Source organism: Labeo rohita, chromosome 20 (genome assembly GCF_022985175.1).
Source record: "Labeo rohita strain BAU-BD-2019 chromosome 20, IGBB_LRoh.1.0, whole genome shotgun sequence".
Classification (NCBI taxonomy): Eukaryota; Metazoa; Chordata; class Actinopteri; order Cypriniformes; family Cyprinidae; genus Labeo; species Labeo rohita.
Genome location: NC_066888.1, coordinates 31,846,299 through 31,865,819, shown reverse-complemented (window position 1 = coordinate 31,865,819; position 19,521 = coordinate 31,846,299). Strand labels below are relative to the sequence as shown.

Genomic DNA, 19,521 nt, shown 5'->3' with positions numbered 1-19,521 from the left:
AATAAATTAGCAAATATAAGTAAATAAATAGTCATTTTTTGTATATAAATTTGTATAGTAAATCTAAATTAAATTTAAAAAGGTAACATGCCATATTTGTTTTTCATATCATTATGTTAGTATCATTGTTATACTATTATAGTTTTGATATTTAAAAAAATAATAAAAACTATTTTAAAACATACTATTTGATTTTAGTAAATAAATCAGTAAATATAAGTTAAAAAAGTCATTATAGTATATACATATACACTATTTATAAATATTTTTATTTTTTAATTTAATTTTTTTTTATTTTGTTGTGTGTTTTTGTCTGTTTTATTAGTATTTTAAATGTCCATAGGAATATTTGTAGTTATTTTCGTAAATCCAATTATAACTGGAATAAAATAAAATATGTAAAATAAATAAATAAATAAAATAAAATAATTAAAAATATATATATTTTACTTCAAGTGACAAAGGTTTTTCTATGTTTTTAGGTTAGTTAACTTAAATCCTGTATTATATACTAATGTATGGATATTTAAAGTTTGGGGTTTTAAAAGGATGAATGTGTAACTACGGGTGCTTTGAAAGATTTTAAAAACTATTTGATGAATGTTGGTCTCTACATATAAACACAATCGCTTTGTCTTTACCGTTTACCGCACTCACTGATGCCTTTGTGTTGCCAGGGGCAACAGTTATTTTTCCGCTCCAAATCGCCTTTATTCCCATCACCGTCACCTCATTGGACGTTTCCCCCGTCAGTCGGTTATATTTATCGACACGTGATTGGCTACCGCACGTGTCAATCAGAAACAACGCGATTTCATTGGCTGAATCCCAAGGACGCGATGCGAGAGATCAGCTGTGGATCGTGCGCGTAGAGGCAACAAGTGGATTTGGTGATTTCGAGTGAATTTGGCTCTTTAAAGATCACATTGCGATGATAAACAAATGCGTTTAGACACATATACTGTTAAAGTCGTGTCTGGTGTAGATTAAATAAGTGGAAGAAGCCGTTAAAGTGGCGTTCGTGTTCTGGTAGGAGCGTTTAACGGATTTAACGGTTACGTTTGCGCAGTTTGATAACATGCGCACGCGACCCGGCGGTTTATCACAGGTGATATCACAGGTGAAACAGTAATAAAGGTGAGCTCAGGATGTCCGACTCTGGATCAGATGAGGACAGAGGCTCGACAGAGTCCGTCCGGAAGGTAGGTGGACTTTCAGAGCTCTGGCTCCATGAACATTAAGTTACTTAATATGTCACATGTTAATTTATTACTTATTGCTTAACATTTAAAACCAACAACGCAATGGGGATTAAAAGGTTAAGGCACTTACAAAAAAGTACTATGGTCTTTTTGACATTGTAGCCTATATGTTGTTTGTACCGACTTAAAATGTTTACTATATTCACAAACCATGTTATTGTTAAGTACTAAAAGAGTAACATGGTAATAGCATGTTTTTAGACGGATACCATGATATTATTTTAAGTCCTTGCAGTGAAAATGTATCTAAGTAATAAATACATAAATAGTAACACTTGACAATAAGGTTTCATTTGTTGACATTAGTTAACATGAACAATACTTAGAATTTATACAGTGCCCTCCACTAATATTGGCACCCTTGGTAAATATGAGCAAAGGTGGCTGTAAGAATAAATCTGCATTGTTTATCCTTTTAATCTTTCATTCAAAAAATTCACAATATTCTAACCTATCATTTAAGTAAAACCATGGAAAATCTCCTTATGAAATAAATGTTTTTCTGTAGTTCATGTTGACCACAATTATTGGCACCCAATTATTGCAACGTCCTTTATTCAAGGTAACAGCTCTGTGTTTTCTTCTTTAATGCCTGAAGAGTTTGGAGAACACCTGACAAGAGATCAGAGACCATTCCTTCATACAGAAACTCTTCAGATCCTTTAGTTTCCCAGCTCCATGCTGGTGCTTCTTCTCTTCAGTTCACCTCATGCATTTTCTATAGGGTTCAGGTCATGGCAGAAGCTTAATTTTATGCTCAATGATACGTTTTTGTGTTGATTTTGATGTTTGATTTGGATCACTGTCCTGATGGAAGATCCAACCACAGCTCATTATAGAACTTCTAACAGATGCAGTCAGGTTTACATTTTTTATCTGTTGGTATTTGCTAGAATCCATGATGCCATGTATCTGAACAAGATGTCCAGGACCTCTGGCAGAAAATAAGCCCACAACATTAAAGATCCAGCAGAATATTTAACCGTGGGCATGGGGTACTTTTTGTACCAAACCTATCTTGAGTGTTTGCTGCCAAAAAGCTCTTTTTTTTAGTTTCATCTGACCACAGAAGCCATTCCCATTTGAAATTCAAGTTGTGTCTGACAACTGAATATGCTGGAGTTTGTTTTTGGATGAGCAAGGAGGATTTTTCTTAAAACCCTCCTGAGCAACATGCGGTGACGTAGGGGCTGTTTGAATTTTTTTTTTAGTCTTTTGGCCCCAAGACTCAACTAATCTCTGCAATTCTCCTACTGTGATCCTTGGAGAGTCTTTGGACACTTAAACTCTCCTCCTCACCATGCATTAGGACGATACAGACACACGTCCTTTTCCAGGCAAATTTGTAACATCTTTAGTTTAATTGGAATTCTTAATTATTGTCCTAATGATGGAAATTGGGATTTTCAATGCTTTAGCTCTTAAAGCATTGAAGTTATTGAGGAAGTTATTGCTGGACAATATCATACTCCTAGTCATTCTAGTGTGCTAAATAAATGCAAATATGAATGGGAATATACTTCAGAGATATTTTACTCATTATAATTTCTAAGGGTGCCAATAATTGTGCCCAACATGCATATGAGAAAAACATTTATTTCATAATGTAAGTTTCCCCCCACTTTAATTGTTTTACTTCAATGAAAGGTTAGCATTTTGTGAATTTTTTGAATGTAAGATCATAAAGATAAACAAAGCAGATTTATTTTCATAGCCCTCTTTGCTCATATTTACCAAGGGTGCCAATATTAGTGGAGGGCACTGTAAATGTTAGTTAATGGTAAGTTCAACATTACTAAAATCAAACGTTGTATCTGTGTGTACAAATACGTCGTTAATTGTTAGTTATTTATAGTGTGTGTGTGTGTGTGTAATAAAGTACAGCAATAGCAGTAAAATTGTGCAATATTTTTACTGTTTAAAATAACTGCTTTCTATTTGAATATATTTTAAAATGTAATTTATTTCTGGAATTAAAGCTCAATTTTCAGCATCATTACTGCAGTCTTCAGTGTCACATGATCCTTCAGAAATCATTCTGATATGCTGAATTGCTGCTCAACAAACATTTTTAATTATTACTATTATCATCAATATTTAAAACAGATAAGTACAATTTTTTAAGGATTCTTTGACAAATAGAAAGATCCAAAAATCAGCATTTATCTGAAATAAAAAGCTTTTGTAAAATTATACATTATTACCATTCAAAAGCTTAGAGTCGGGGGGAAAGACTTCTGAAGGATCGTGTGACTGAAGTAATGAGGCTAAAAATTCAGCTTTGAAATCACAGGAATAAATTACATTTTAAAATATATTTAAATAGAAAACAGTTCATTTAAGTAGTAAATAGTTTTTCTAAATCGTAGTGTTGTTGCTGTACTTTGGATCAAATAAATGCAGGCTTGGTGAGCAGGAGAGACTTCTTTAAAAAACATTTAAAACTTACTGTTCAAAAACTTTTGACTGGTAGAATATATAATTTAAAATGAGGCACAGAGAACAGAACAGATGTGCAATGGTTATATTCAAATGCTGAGAGAGGCAGTGAGATTAAATTCAAAATATGCAAATTTCATGTGATGACATGTATGTTTTAGGGATGTGACCCTCTCGTCTCAACCCAGCGCAGCAAACTGCAGCAGCGGAGAGCTAAACTCAACCAGCAGATCAACCGGGAACTTCGTCTGCGGTCCGGAGCTGAAAATCTCTACAGGTATCACTTCATCTGCTAATACTGAGTTGCATGTTTTTAATAATAACACACACTATGTCCAACACCCTGCCTGACCCAGAACTAACAGGAAGTGACCCGTGACACGCCTCTCTGTTGATTTTGTGTTTAGTGTTTTGATGTGCATTTATTTAGCGGTAGGTGGTATGGCCAAAATCTTCCATTACAGTACGAATTACATGATAAATTGCAAACATTTTATCAGAAAAACTGCAATGTGAATGGTGACATACAGTATTTATACATTTACACGATTGACATTTTTTTTCCAGGGCCAGCAGTAATCAGAAGGTGAAGGAAACTGTCGCGTTAGAACTGAGTTTTGTGAACTCAAACCTTCAGCTGCTCAAAGAAGAACTTGAGGAACTGAACAGCAGTATGAACGTCTACCAGACTGAGAGGTTGGTTACACGTGTGCTTTGTGGATCTGCACCCAGCGCTCTGAATTCAAACATGGTTTACTTGGTTGCCTGATAAGTTTCAGGATAACTTGGCACTGAACTTGAAATACCTGTTGCAGTATTCAGCCTTCCAGCAAGGAGGTTTAAGAAGTTTAATATCTCACTCTGATAACTGGGTCAACTTGCTTGAAGGACAGAAAAATCACATTTTTATCCTGAAACAAACAATGAAAATATATTAGATGAATGAAATTCTTTATTTTAGATCAACATTTCTTAAATCAGAACATGATGAAGCATGCAAAATGCAAACTTGGTCCTGGAGGGCTAGTGTCCAGCAGAGTTTAGCTTTTAGGTTTAAATGAATAGTTTATCCAAAAATAAAATACTTTGCTAAATACTTCCTCACCTTGGGCCATCTAAGACGTAGATGAGTTTGTTTCTTTATCAGATTTGGAGAAATGTAGTGTTGCATCACTTTCTCACCAGTAGATCCTCTGCAGCGAATGGGTGCCGTCAGAATTGAGAGTTCAAACAGCTGATTAACACACCACTATAAGAAATAATAATATTAATTTTTGGGTTGACTGCTGTCTGAATAATTTTTGGGTTGACCTTAGTTATTTTTATTTTTACACTTAATTATGCCCATTAAAATGTGTTTTGTTACTTTCACTTTTTTTTCTTGCTCTATGGTACATCTTAAATTTAATAGCATTAAACTGCTCCATTGCAGCGGCTCAGTACTGTAATCACGCGAACCACTCATTATGAATCTCCTAACTCTGATATTTTCAGAAATTATAAATCACGTTTTTTTTATCTGAAATATGCTGCTATTTGGGCTATAATCCAAAGCGACTCAAATAATGGAGAAACACTAGTGAAGCAAGCAAAACATGCGCAAGTACATACTGCCTATCGCATTTCACACAGGCTGCTATAGTTTTACTTTATATGCGAATACCCCTATAATTTTTTTTTATATTTACGAATTTGTTTTAATCCAAAAGATGCGTGTGCTAAATATGCGAACATAAATGAAGATCACGCAACAGCGCGCACTCTCTCTCACTCCCTCTCTCTCTATACCGTTAAATAACTTGTGCATTGATTTACTTCAATTGTTTTTGACATATCTCACCGAACTACAAACTTTCAAGTGATGTCAACGCAGGATATTAACTTGACAAGCCCGCACATCTTGGCCGCCGCACGCTCAATCCAATCTGCGTGCTTTGCCTGTCAGCTGACGCGCACCAGTTATACAAGCTTAATACTGAATGTTTAACATTATATTAATTATTATATTATTATTATTATATACATTATATTATTAACATCCTTAATCTCCAATGACTCCATTCTGCTGTCTGTTGTTTTGTTGTCTGTGTTTCTTTGCCTGCATACGCACTTGTCACATGATGTGGTATCGGCGTTTGGTATCGGGGCATTTTAACAAGTACGAGTACAGGAGCTCAGTATCGGTGCATCCCTAGTGTTGGATGTTATCTTTGGAATGGAAATATTGATATTTTCTTTGTAAACATCATACTTTTTCGCTTATTTTAGTTAATGTCATGAAACTAGCTAGCTAGCCAGTAGTAGCACTGACAGTGTTGTGTAAACATGGCTGAAGACGTGAAAAGAGGAACAGATGAACCGAATCAGTTGTCTGAGTCATTTGAGCGCTGGAACAGGTCCAATTGATTCAAACTCGTGACTTCGATCATTCAGTTCAAGCGATTCATTAGCAAAAAACAGGTCAAATTAAAACAGCCATTCATTTTCGAAATTGGACATCGCTTGTAATGATTTATAAAAGCACGTATTTCCAGGGTGAAACAGAGCTTTTCGAAACTCCGAATCAGTTAGACCATTGCGTCGCTAAATGATTCACTGTTTCGAGGCGCTCAATCGGATCGGATTGTGCGAATCATTTGATTCATATCGGAAGTTTGGACCGGGTTCGTGAATCATTTTGCGAAATGAATGATTCGTGATCCGCGCTCCGAGTCCTGATCTATGGTTCGCGAATCATTATTCAGATCGGGACTTCACAAATCATTTGATTTAGATCGGAACACTGGAGTGGGTTCGTGAATCTTTTGCTTCGGAGCATGAATCGTGAATCATTTGATTTAGATCGGGACATTGGAGCAGGTTCGTGAATCATTTTATTTAGATTAGAAATTCGGAGCTGGTTCGTGAATCACTTCGAGAAATGAATGATTCACGAATCTTTTGCTACGGAGCATGATTTGCGAATCATTTGATTTAGATCTGGACTTTGGAGCGGGTTAGCGAATCATTTCGTAAAATGAATGATTCGCAATCCGCGCTCCGAGTCCTGATCTGAAATGATGGTTCGCGAATCATTATTCAGATCGGGACTTTGGAGTGCGAACCGCGAATCATTTGATATAAATCGGACCTTTGGAGTGGGTTCGCGAATCTTTTGCTTTAGAACATGGATCGTGAATCCATTTTTTTTTTATGGATCGCGAACATTTTGATTTAGATCAGAAGTTCGGAGCGGGTTCGTGAATCATTTCGCAAAATGAATGATTCGCGATCCGCGCTCCGAGTCCTGATCTGATTATTCAAATCGGGACTATGCGAATCATTTGATTTAGATCGGAACATTGGAGCGGGTTCGCAAATCTTTTGCTTTGAAACACGAATTGCGAATCATTTGATTTAGATCGGGACTTTGGAGCGGGTTTGCGAATCATTTGATTTAGATCAGAATTTCGGAGCGGGTTCGTGAATCATTTCGCGTAATGAATGATTCACGATCCGCGCTCCGAGTCCTAATCTGAAATGATGGTTCGCGAATCACTATTCAGATCGGGACTTTGCGAATCATTTGATTCAGATCTGTACTTTGGAGTGGGTTCGCGAATCTTTTGCTTCGGAGCACGAATCGCGACTCATTTGATTTAGATCGGGACTTTGGAGCAGGTTTGCAAATCTTTTTTCCGATTCCTTTTTCTGTTATTATTAAACAGCAGAAAACATCAAACCATTAAGGCAGTACAGTTATAAAAACAACAACAAAAAAGAAAGAACACACAAATTCCTTAACTGTGTTTTTACTATAGTGAAAGTGTAGTAACCATGTTTTTTTGTATAACCAGTTTTATTACAAATACCATGATTGTACTGTGGTTAGTGTAAGAAAATCATAGTTAATTTGTGGTTAACATGGTTTAACTATAGCAACCATGTTTTTATTTAAAGGGATTTGTTGCACAAAAAAAGTTAACACAAAAAAGTAATACATTTACACCTTAGAGGACACATAGGATGAACACAGAGATACAGTAACAGAACTTTGAATAGTTTCCATATACTTGTCTAGATCAGTTCTGAATAAAGAAAAGAGATTTAGAGCCAGATTTTTGTTTATGCATGTGAAATTTAGCTAGCAGGAAACAAATTAATTAAGTTGTCCCTACCATTATCCAGCCACTACTAAATTGTCCCTAGCAATAATTTAATTTCAAACAATGAAACGTCTGATGTCTGCCATTACGTCCCCACCAATGCCAAAATCAAACTCACGCCTTTGTGTGTGCAGAACATGTGCATTATGTAGTTATTTTTCTTGCAGTATGTAAAATAGATGCATCAAACATTTACAAACAAATCATCTTTTTGTCACAGTGAGACCGTCAGTGTTCCCATGATTCCACTGGGACTGAAAGAGACTAAAGACATTGACATGACCGCCCCACTTCAGGTGAGATCAATGCAGATTACATGTGAATTCATTCAGTGTTTAACTCTGTCTAGAAAATGTTTTCCTCTGCTGTTTCATCAGGATTTCATCAGTGAACATTATGGAGAGGACGCGTCTCTGTACCTGAATGAGATTCGGGACTTTATGGAACTAAGACAGGTCAGTTAAAGTCAGCATTAAACGCTGTTCACAACACAAAGTACTTCTAAAACATGAGCAATATTAATTATAAGGCCAAGAATTTATTATTTTTAATTATGATTATGATTGATTTCATCAGTCCTCACCTTTCTCCATAGGCCATGCGAACTCCCAGCAGGAATGAGGCGGGACAGGAGCTGCTGACGGAATATTACAACCAGCTCTATTTCTTGGATCAGCGCTTCTTTTCACCACACAGAAATCTGGGAATTCATTTTCACTGGTGAGACAGACTCACTGCTGCACACAAACACGTGAATCACTAGACGTGAGAGATGGAGTTTCTGATGGCGTGTCTTATCGCAGGTACGACTCACTGACCGGCGTGCCTTCGGTTCAGAGAGCGCTGGCGTTCGAGAAAGGGAGCGTTTTGTTTAACATCGGAGCACTTTATACTCAAATCGGAGCCAGACAGGATCGCTCAACGCTGACTGGCATTCAGAACGCTATCGATGCTTTCCAGAGAGCGGCGGGTACTGAATCATCTCTGTCTGTTTGTTTTTTTTCCTGTCTCTGGGTTGTTCACTGGAAACACTGTCACAGTATGAATATACGCTACCAGTCAAGAGTTTTCGAACAGTAAGATATTTAATGTCTTTTATAGAAGTCTTCTGCTCACCAAGCCTGCATTTATTTGATCCAAAGTACAGCAAGTACATTTTAAAAAATATTTTTACTATTTAAAATAACTGTTTCCTGTTTGAATATATGTTAAAAAGTAATTTATTCCTGTGATCAAAGATCAATTTTCAGCAACTCCAGTCTTCAGTGTCACATAATCCTTCAGAAATAATTGTAATATGCTAATTTTCTAATTTTTTCAGGATTCTTTGATGAATAAAAAGACCCAAAGATCAGCATTTATCTGAAATAAAAAGCATTTGTAATTTTATACACTATACCATTCAAAAGCTTGGAGTCAGTTTTTTTTTTTTTTGTCTTTTTTGTGAAAGAAATTATAGAAATTAATACTTTTTATTTAGCAAGGATGCTTTAAATTGATCAGAAGTGATGATGAAGACATTATAATGTTACATAAGATTTCTATTTCAGATAAATGCTGTTCTTCTGAACTTTCTATTTGTCAAAGAAACCTGATGAAAAATTCTACTAAGCTGTTTTTTTTTTAAATGGCAAATCAGTATATTAGAATGATTTCTGAAGGATCATGTGACACTAAAGACTGGAGTAATGATGCTGAAAATTCAGCTTTGATCATAGTAATTAATTACATTTTAAAATATATTAAAAGAGAAAACAGTTATTTTAAATAGTAAAAATATTTCAAAATTTTACTTTGGATCAAATCAATGCAGGCTTGGTGAGCAGAAGAGACGACTTAAAAAAACATTAAAAATATCTTATTGTTCAAAAACGTTTGACTGGTAGTGTATCTATCTATCTATACACACACACACACACACACACACACACACATATATATATATATATATATATATATATATATATATATTAATAACACAACATTTGACACTCATTCAAACAGGTTTTAGCCCAACAAAAATGTATAATTATGGCCTTTAACCAGCAAATATTATCACACTACACCTCACTTACATTCAGCATGTGCATTATAGCAAGAACATTATTACTTCTGTATAAAATTGATCATTGATTCTTTTTTTCTTTTTCTATTAATTATACAATAGCACTTCACAATATACTCTACCGTTCAAAACTTTGGATTATGATTTTGAAAGAATTTTTTTTCTGATCACCAGGACTGCATTTATTTGATCAAAAATACAGTATAAATTGTGAAATATTAATACAATTTATAATAACTGATTTCTATATGAATATCTGTTAAAATGTAATTTATCACTGCGATCAAAGCTGAATTTTTAGCATCATTACTTCAGAAATCATTCTGATATGCTGATTGGCTGCTCAAGAAACATTTCTGATTTCTGAACATTTTATATTTTTGTGAAAACTGATACATTTCATTTTTCAGGGATCTTTGATGAGCAGAAAGTTAAAAAAAGAACAGAATTTTTAAAAAACAGAAACATTTTGCAACATTATAAATGTCTTTACTGTCACGTTTGGTCAGTCCTTGCTGTATAAAAGTATTAATTTTTATTACAAATATTAATAATAATATTTAAAATTTTAATTATATTTTTAAAATATTTTTACGATTTTAATCTTTTTCAAAATATGATAATATTATTAATATTTACATTTCTGTAAAAGCATTTTTTCCCCCATTATAATCCATTTAAATGTAACAAGACTTTCAGATTGGCTGAAAAACAACAAAACAGTTAAATCTATCAAAAAACGTTAGTTATTGTTTATTATGTCAGCAGGAGATCACAAGGCCAGTACACAAATAACACGGTTTTCTGAGAATCACCCCTGTGACTAGTCTGTATGACATGAACTCATGCAGACATCTGAATAATGTGTCTGTGTTCAGTTTCAAGCACTCATGATCCTCATGTGCACTGCAACACAGCTGTGCTGAACTGAATATGTGAAGCTCTTTGCTCATATAAATAAGCTTGTAAATGTGACATTGTTTGTGTGTGTGTGCAGGTGCATTTCTCTACCTGCAGGAGAATTTCTCTCATGCGCCCAGTCTGGATATGAGCAGCCCTGCGCTGAGCATGCTGGTCCGTCTCATGGTAGCTCAGGTAATGAAAGAAAAAGGTTCATATACATTAAATATGCATTTCAGATTATGATCTAATATATCGGAGATAAGTCACATATTTCTGTTTATTATGTGCAGGTTCAGGAGTGTGTTTGTGAGGAGGTCATACTCAACATGCAGGACAACAACCTGAATATGCTTCTGCAAGCTGCCCAGGAGGCAGCGAGGGTAAAACACACACACACACACACACACACACACACACACACGCATGCATGTTACAGGGGTTTCATTTGTTAATAACTCTGTGTGTGTGTTTGTGTTTGTAGGTATCAGATGTGTATTCTCTGGTTCTTCAGGCGATGTCAGTGCCGTTGCTGAAGGACTACGTTCCCTTCTCCTGGATCTCTATGGTTCAGGTCAAAACGCATCATTTCAGAGCGCTGGCTCATTACTATACCGCTGTGGCGCTGTGTGACTGTCCAGGTGAACTACTGAACGTCTGTTTGTGTTTATTCACTAATTACATCATGCATACATCACCGGTCAAAGGTTTGGAATGATTATGATTTTTAAACGTTTCTGAAAGCTGTTTCTTTTGCTCACCAGAGCTGCAATTATTTGATTAAAAATGCAGTAAAAACAGTAAAATTATGAATATTATTACAATTTAAAATAGCTGTTTTCTGTGTGAATATATGTTAAGATGTAATTTATTTCTGTGATGCAAAGCAGAATTTTCAGCATGTTTACTACAGTCTTCAATGTCACATGATCCTTCAGAAATCATTCTAATATGCTGATTTGCTGCTTAAGGAACATTTCTGATTTATAGCAATGTTGAAAATTGATACATTACCATTAAAAAGTTTATTTTTATATATTTTTATTCACCAAGGATGCATTAAAATGATCAAAAGTGACAGCAGTAACATTTATAATGTTACAAAAGAATTTTATTTCAAATAAATGCTGTTCTGAAAATATTTTTAAAAATTAAATACAAATACAAAATATACTTTAAATACAAAATGAAAATATTAATATTAATACTTTTATTCAGCAAGAACTGACCAAACATTATAGTAAAGACATTTATAATATTACAATTTCAAATAAGCGCTGTTCTTTTGAATTTTCTATTCATCTGTGAATTCTGAAAAATAAAATCGGTTTACACAAAAACATCGGCCAGCACAACTGTTTTCAACATTGATAATAATCAGAAATGTTTCTTGAGCAGCAAATCAGCATATCAGAATGATTTCTGAAGGATCATGTGACACTGAAGACTGGAGTAATGATGCTGAAAATTCAACTTTGATCACAGAAATAAATTACATTTCGACAGATATTCACATATAGAACAGCTATTTTAAATTCTAATAATATTTCACAATTTCTACTGTTTTTACTGTATTTTTGATCAAATAAATGCAGTCTTGGTGAGTAGAAGAACATTTTTTTTTAACCATTAAAACTGACTTAATTTACTTTCTTAATACATGTTCCGGTTTGTATTGTGTTTATCATTTAAAGAAACAATCTTTTTATAATAATCATGTTCATTAAAATTACAGACAGACTGATATTGTGTTTAACAACTCAGGTATGTCTGATGAAGATGAGGATGAAGGTGGAGAGATTAAAGCTCTCATACAGATTCACACCAGACGACCAGACAAACTTGATCTTCATGATCCGGAGGACAAACGGAGACTCGGTTTGTGTCGTGGGATGCATTTAGTGAACACAGATTTGCAGTTTTATTGCAGGTCAATATATCCAAATTATTTTTTCTCATATTGAAGGTAAAGCTCATCTGCGTAAAGCCATCATACGTCACGAGGAAGCTCTGCGACTCCACGGAGTGTGTAAAATGCTTCGAAAGATGGACATCCTACAGGAGGTTCTGTCACACGCTCATGCGTGCTCGCTGGAGAAATACTCTGATATCGATCAGGAGGATGATTTCTGTGAGGTCGCAGAGGCTCCAGAGATCCAGTGTGAGTGTTTAACATGCTTATCATGTTTATGAACAGTTAGTTACTGTTAAATCTAGTTTAATAACAAATTTGCTTTGCTGTTGGCATATTCTATACTAAACATTAACTCTACATATGGTTTATTATTGTTATCAAAAACTAAATTTGTAAATGTATATATACTTATTTTATTTCAACCAGTTACCAAGGAAACTTTATCATAAAAATGAATGAAAACTAAACAGATATTTAAAAAAATAATAAAAATGACAAAAAAAACTAAATTACTACAACTTGAACAAATATTAAAATTAAAATGGAAAATCTGAAAATAAAAACAAATTCAAACTATTATTAAAATCTATACCAGTATCTTAGTGATACTAAAATAGCATCTGCATTATGCAGTATGTAGAGTGTGCACTCTATGCAGATTTTTGTACACAATGCAATATGCTCGACTTGACCTTGTATTTCTAGTGTGATAATTGAAGTATACGTGATTACAATGCAATTTTTGGCTGTATTTGTAATTAAATACTGCCCTGTGGATTACATACTACATACAGCTATTTGTCAACAAATATTATGGTAAAAACAGCATGTATGCAGGTACGTTGCCATATGACATTGCTAACTTATGTGCATGTTCAATTCCACATTATTTGCAGTTTTAATTCATTTTTGTGTAATAATGAAAAAAGAAACATTTTTTTCCCCCAGTGAAAATCACAGCTGTAATTATTTTCTGCTTTATTCATGACTATGGAAATGGAAGATCAAGTCAAGTGCATTGCATTGTGGGATCAAGTATTTTACTTCATATTTATATATTCTAAGCAGTGTAACTTTAGTATCCTTGAGATACTATTATAATTTTTATTAATAGTTTAAATGCATTTTTGTATATTTTTATTTTAATTTTTAGTTTTAGTAATTTTGAATTTATATTAATTTTTATTTAAGTTTCCTTGTCAACTACCTGAAAAAGTTTTTTATATATTTAAATAATTTTTAAAAATAATTATTTATTATATATTTTTTTTATTATTATTAATTGTTATTCTTATTTTTTATTATATTATTAAGTTTTTTATATATTTAAATAATATATATTTTTTTGTTGTTGTTTTTTTACATTTGTATTATTACGTTTCTTTAATATATTTAAATAATTTAATTTATATATATATATATATATATATATATATTTTTTTAAATAATTATTTATTATATTTTTTATTATTAATAATTGATATTTTTTATATCATTATTATTATTATTAAGTTTTTTTAATATATTTAAATAATATTTAAAATATTTTTTATATTTTTATTATTAGGTTTCTTTAATATATTTAAATAATTTTACTTTTTTTAAAGTAATAAAAAAAAAAATTTCTAGTGACAAACAATGTTTTTCTTTTATGGTTTTAGTTTTAGTAACTATAAAAACCTTCTATTCATGATTTGCGTATACACAGCAGAAATACTGCAGAAATAGTAGAGGTTACTATTAAAGAAGTTACTTTTAAAAGTAACGCATTACATTACTGCATTGAAAAATTCATTTACTCCATAAAAAAGTAACTAATTGCGTTACTTTGTAACTTTTTATGGAAAGTAATGCATTGTGTTACTTTTGCATTACTTTTTGTCATCTGAGCTGGGCTTTGCTTGTTTGTTTTGATTTTTCTCAACACGGGGACAGAAGAGCTGTCAGTGAATAAATGGGAAAACAAATTTAAAAATGTATCTTAGATATATTGTTATAAATTTTAAAGTAATGTGTTAGTTTACTAGTGACTTCGGAAAGTAATGTGATTACATAACTTGCGTTACTTGTAACATTGGCCTTAACATGACTCCTGATCTCTGACCTTTGACCTTTCTCCTACAGCTCACACACAGCAGAAGCCTGACATTAAAACTCCTGATTTCAGTGTGGTCAGAGTGACCGATATCTTCCACCGACTGGTAACGCTCACACTCGCACAAACACCGTAACATGCTGTTAATGTTACAGACGTGTTTGACGTTCACCTCTGTTCTTGTGTGTAGGGGCCACTCTCTGTGTTTTCTGCTCGAAACCGCTGGGTGCGGCGTCACGCGTGTTTGGTTCGAGGAGAGACGGGGCTCGGGCTTACGCTTCGAGGTGATTCGCCAGTTCTGGTTGCTGGGGTGTTACCAGGGGGATGCGCTGCGGTAAGAGACGTCATTAGAGACAGTAATATTTCAAATGTTACTGTTATTATTACATTATGCATCACATTATGAGCGTGTGTTTTAGGAGGCGGGGCTCCGTGAGGGTGATTATATCGTGGCTGTGAACGGCGCAGACTGCAGGTGGGCCGAACACGCTGAGGTTGTTCACGCGCTGAAAAGCTGCACAGACAGAGCACTAGAGCTGGACGTCATCACTATACAGTCACATGAGGTACAGCCTGTGCACATGTGAAACAGATGAGTAAAGCTCATAGACAAACTTTGAAGTTGACTTGAGAAAGCCTTGTCTAAAAGTTTGAAATAACTTTGAAAAGCTTAAAGTTTGAATTTAATTGTTGAAATTGAAGTTTGGGACAGAGTGGGAACACATGCATGTTTCTAGCACGTTGCTAGCATGATTTAACATGAATTAACATGTCACTAGCATGATTTAGCATGTGGTTTGCATGTTTCTAGCATAATTAACAAGTTGCTAACATGTTTCTAGCATGATTAACAAGTTACTAGCATGTTGTTAGCATGTCTCTGGCATGATTAAACATGTTCCTAGTATTTTGTTACCATAATTCTAGCATGATTAACATGTTTCTAACATGATTACCGAGTTACTAGGATGTTGCTAGCATGATTAACGCGTTACTAGCATGTTTCCAACATAATTAGCATGTTGCTAGCATGTTTCTAATATGATTAGCAAGTTACTAGCATGTTTTTTGCATGATTAACAAGTTACTAGCATGGTTCTAGGATTAACATGTTTCTAGCATGATTAGCAAGTTGCTAACATGATTAACATGTTACTAACGTGTTGCTAGCATGGTTTTAGCATGATTATGTTATTACCATGTTTCTAACATATTTAGCATGTTGCTAGCATGTTTCTAGTATGATTAGCAAGTTACTAGCATGACTCTAACATTATTAACATTTTATTAGCATGTTGCTAACATGTTTCTAGCATGATTAACAAGTTTCTAGCATGTTTCCAGCATGTTGTTAGCATGATTAACAAGGTACTAGCATGTTGCTAGCATGATTCTAAGATTAACATGTTTCTAAGATGATTAGCAAGTTACTAGCATGTTGCTAATGCATTGCTAGCATGTTTTTCTAACATCATTAGCAAGTTACTAACATGATTAGCATGTTACTAGCAAGTTACTAGCATGTTTTTGCATGATTAGCAAGTTGCTAGCATGATTCTAGGATTAACATGTTTCTAGCATGATTAGCAAGTTGCTAACATGATTAACATGTTACTAACATGTTGCTAGCATGGTTTTAGCATGATTATGTTATTACCATGTTTCTAACATATTTAGCATGTTGCTAGCATGTTTCTAGTATTATTAGCAAGTTACTAGCATGACTTTAACATTATTAACATTTTACTAGCATGTTGTTAGCATGATTAGCAAGTTTCTAGCAAGTTTCCAGTATGTTGTTAACATGATTAGCAAGTTACTAGCATGTTGCTAATGCACTGCTAGCATGTTTCTAACATTATTAGCAAGTTAGTAACATGTTGTTAACATGACACTAACATTAGCATGTTACTAGCAAGTTACTAGCATGTTTTTGCATGATTAGCAAGTTACTAGCATGATTCTAGGATTAACATGTTTCTAGCATGTTGTTAGCATGATTAACAAGGTACTAGCATGTTGCTAGCATGATTCTAAGATTAACATGTTTCTAAAATGATTAGCAAGTTACTAGCATGTTGCTAATGCATTGCTAGCATGTTTCTAACATTATTAGCAAGTTACTAACATGTTGCTAACATGACACTAACATGATTAGCATGTTACTAGCAAGTTACTAGCATGTTTTTTGCATGATTAACAAGTTACTAGCATGATTCTAGGATTAACATGTTTCTAGCATGATTAGCAAGTTGCTAACATGATTAACATGTTACTAACATGTTGCTAGCATGGTTTTAGCATGATTATGTTATTACCGTGTTTCTAACATATTTAGCATGTTGCTAGCATGTTTCTAGTATTATTAGCAAGTTACTAGCATGTTTCTAGCATGTTGTTAGCGTGATTAACAAGGTACTAGCATGTTGCTAACATGATTCTAAGATTAACATGTTTTTAAGATGATTAGCAAGTTACTAGCATGTTGCTAATGCATTGCTAGCATGTTTCTAACATTATTAGCAAGTTACTAACATGTTGCTAACATGACACTAACATGATTAGCATGTTACTAGCAAGTTACTAGCATGTTTTTGCTTGATTAGCAGGTTACTAGCATGATTCTAGGATTAACATGTTTCTAGCATGATTAGCAAGTTGCTAACATGATTAACATGTTACTAACATGTTGCTAGCATGGTTTTAGCATGATTATGTTATTACCGTGTTTCTAACATATTTAGCATGTTGCTAGCATGTTTCTAGTACTATTAGCAAGTTACTAGCATGACTCTAACATTATTAACATTTTATTAGCATGTTGCTAACGTGTTTCTACCATGATTAGCAAGTTTCTAGCATGTTTCCAGCATGTTGTTAGCATGATTAACAAGGTACTAGCATGTTGCTAATGCATTGCTAGCATGTTTCTAACATTATTAGCAAGTTACTAACATGTTGCTAACATGACACTAACATGATTAGCATGTTACTAGCAAGTTGCTAGCATGTTTTTGCATGATTAGCAAGTTACTAGCATGATTCTAGGATTAACATGTTTCTAGCATGATTAACAAGTCACTAACATGACTCTAGCGTCATTAGCATGTTACTAGCGTGTTGCTAACATGTTTCTAGCATGACTAGCAAGTCACAAACATGTTGCTAACATGACTAGCATGATGAGTATGTTACTAGCAAGTTACTAGCATGTTTTTCACATGATTAGCAAGTTACCAGCATGTTGTTACCATGTTTTTAACATAATTGGCATGTTGTTAACAGGTTTCTAACATGATTAGCAAGTTACTAGCATGATTGGGATGTTGCTAGCATGTTTTAGCATGATTACCATATTTTTAGAATGATTACCAAGTTAGTAAGATGTTGCTAGCATATTGCTAACATGTTACTAGCATGTTTTTAGCATGATAAACAAGTTAAACATATAATGCAATGCAATCAAATGCTGATTGAGTGATGCACAACTCAGCATTTCGCAAAAAATGTTTTGGAGGCTTGTGAAGGTCATTCCTCCACTGAGGAACAGTGAAAGTAAAGCTGCTTGGAAACAAAATTTCTTCAAAAGATCCTAATGATCAGATTAGAGACTCACTGATTCTTATGTTTACTTCAAATTTGACAGCAAAAAGACATGTGATGTACCAGCTGAAGGCGGACGTTTGTACAACTGTAGTAGATTGTGAACTATAGGTTCATTATTTACTGACTGACAGCAGTAAATGATGTTTTCGTAGGTTGAAAGAAGGATGAATCTCTCACCTACTGGAGATAAGGAGTGTCAGTCGGGCAGTCAGAGGAGAGCGGGCCGGGAATATGAGCGCGGATCCTCGTCTCTCTGGAACTGGAGCTGGAGGAGCAGCGGCGCCACCAAGAGACTCGGAAGCACGTTCAGTCTTTCTTTTGGTAACTTCAGAGAGAACGAATCCATGTTCTGAAAACGCATGAGAAAAAGAAAGGAAGCAGAAGAAAAGCACTACTTTACTTAATAGAGCACAATTATCAGATACCATTATGTTTTAGGAGCTGAACAAAAACTAGTTGGTTTAGATACAAATTCTAGCACATGCATTTCTACATGCTACAAGTCATTCAGAGGAGCAAAAGAAAAAACCTGCCACATGACCGGAGGATGTTGTAAGACTTGTAGCGCAATGCTATAACAGTCCAGTGCTTTCAGAAAATAGTGTCTCGCATACAACTCCAGAAGGCATTATAGAAATATTTCTCACAAAAATGAAAATATGCTGAACGTTTACTCACCCTCAGATCATCCCAGATGCACAGGGGTTTGTTTCTTCATCAGATTTGGAGAAACGTAGCATTGCATCACTTGCACACCAATGGATGTGAATGGGTGCCGTCAGAATGAGAATCCAAACAGCTGATAAAATCATCACAATAATCCACAAGTAATCCACACCACTCCAGTCCATCAGTTAACATCTTGAGAAGACAAAAGCTGCGTGTTTGTTAGAAACCAATCAATCATTAAAACATTTTTAGCAAAAATACGAGTCCATAATCCATAACACTTGAATCAGGAGCAAAATCAAGCTCCATTTACAAGCCAAAACAGCTCTAAACAAATCTGTGGGTGGATTTTTTGATGTGAAAGACAATAGAAGATGGACTTTTTCACTAGAGGAAAAAGTCTTAATGATGCACGTTTCTTACAA

At 34.2% G+C, this 19,521-nt stretch overlaps 1 protein-coding gene and 1 long non-coding RNA gene across 2 annotated transcripts in view; one reads left to right on the top strand and one right to left on the bottom strand.

Moving 5' to 3' along the window:
- Positions 1-15,085, bottom strand: part of LOC127182827 (uncharacterized) — a 34,288-nt gene extending 19,203 nt beyond the window's left edge. The window contains exons 1-5 of the long non-coding RNA XR_007829964.1: positions 14,994-15,085; positions 10,923-11,001; positions 8,430-8,546; positions 4,807-4,950; positions 4,562-4,612 (exon numbers count right to left, since the gene is read on the bottom strand). This is a non-coding gene — a long non-coding RNA (uncharacterized LOC127182827). The remainder of the gene's footprint in view (positions 1-4,561; positions 4,613-4,806; positions 4,951-8,429; positions 8,547-10,922; positions 11,002-14,993) is intronic.
- rhpn1 (rhophilin, Rho GTPase binding protein 1) lies at positions 702-19,151 on the top strand. Its single transcript, XM_051138455.1, has 16 exons — positions 702-1,202; positions 3,863-3,978; positions 4,269-4,397; positions 8,067-8,142; positions 8,224-8,301; positions 8,442-8,566; positions 8,650-8,816; positions 10,909-11,006; positions 11,105-11,194; positions 11,296-11,452; positions 12,576-12,689; positions 12,778-12,972; positions 14,851-14,927; positions 15,012-15,155; positions 15,241-15,387; positions 18,580-19,151. The coding sequence occupies exons 1-16, from the start codon at positions 1,149-1,151 to the stop codon at positions 18,778-18,780; spliced, it is 1,968 nt and encodes a 655-aa protein (XP_050994412.1). The 5' UTR covers positions 702-1,148; the 3' UTR covers positions 18,781-19,151.
- Positions 19,152-19,521: the final 370 nt, after the last annotated feature.

Bases quoted from the DNA above. Each gene is read 5' to 3' on its own strand.
- rhpn1 (XM_051138455.1), top strand. From the start codon at position 1,149: ATGTCCGACTCTGGATCAGATGAGGACAGAGGCTCGACAGAGTCCGTC. The intron at 8,302-8,441 runs GTCAGTTAAAGT...CTTTCTCCATAG, and splicing joins ACTTTATGGAACTAAGACAG to GCCATGCGAACTCCCAGCAG. The intron at 11,007-11,104 runs GTAATGAAAGAA...TATTATGTGCAG, and splicing joins TCCGTCTCATGGTAGCTCAG to GTTCAGGAGTGTGTTTGTGA.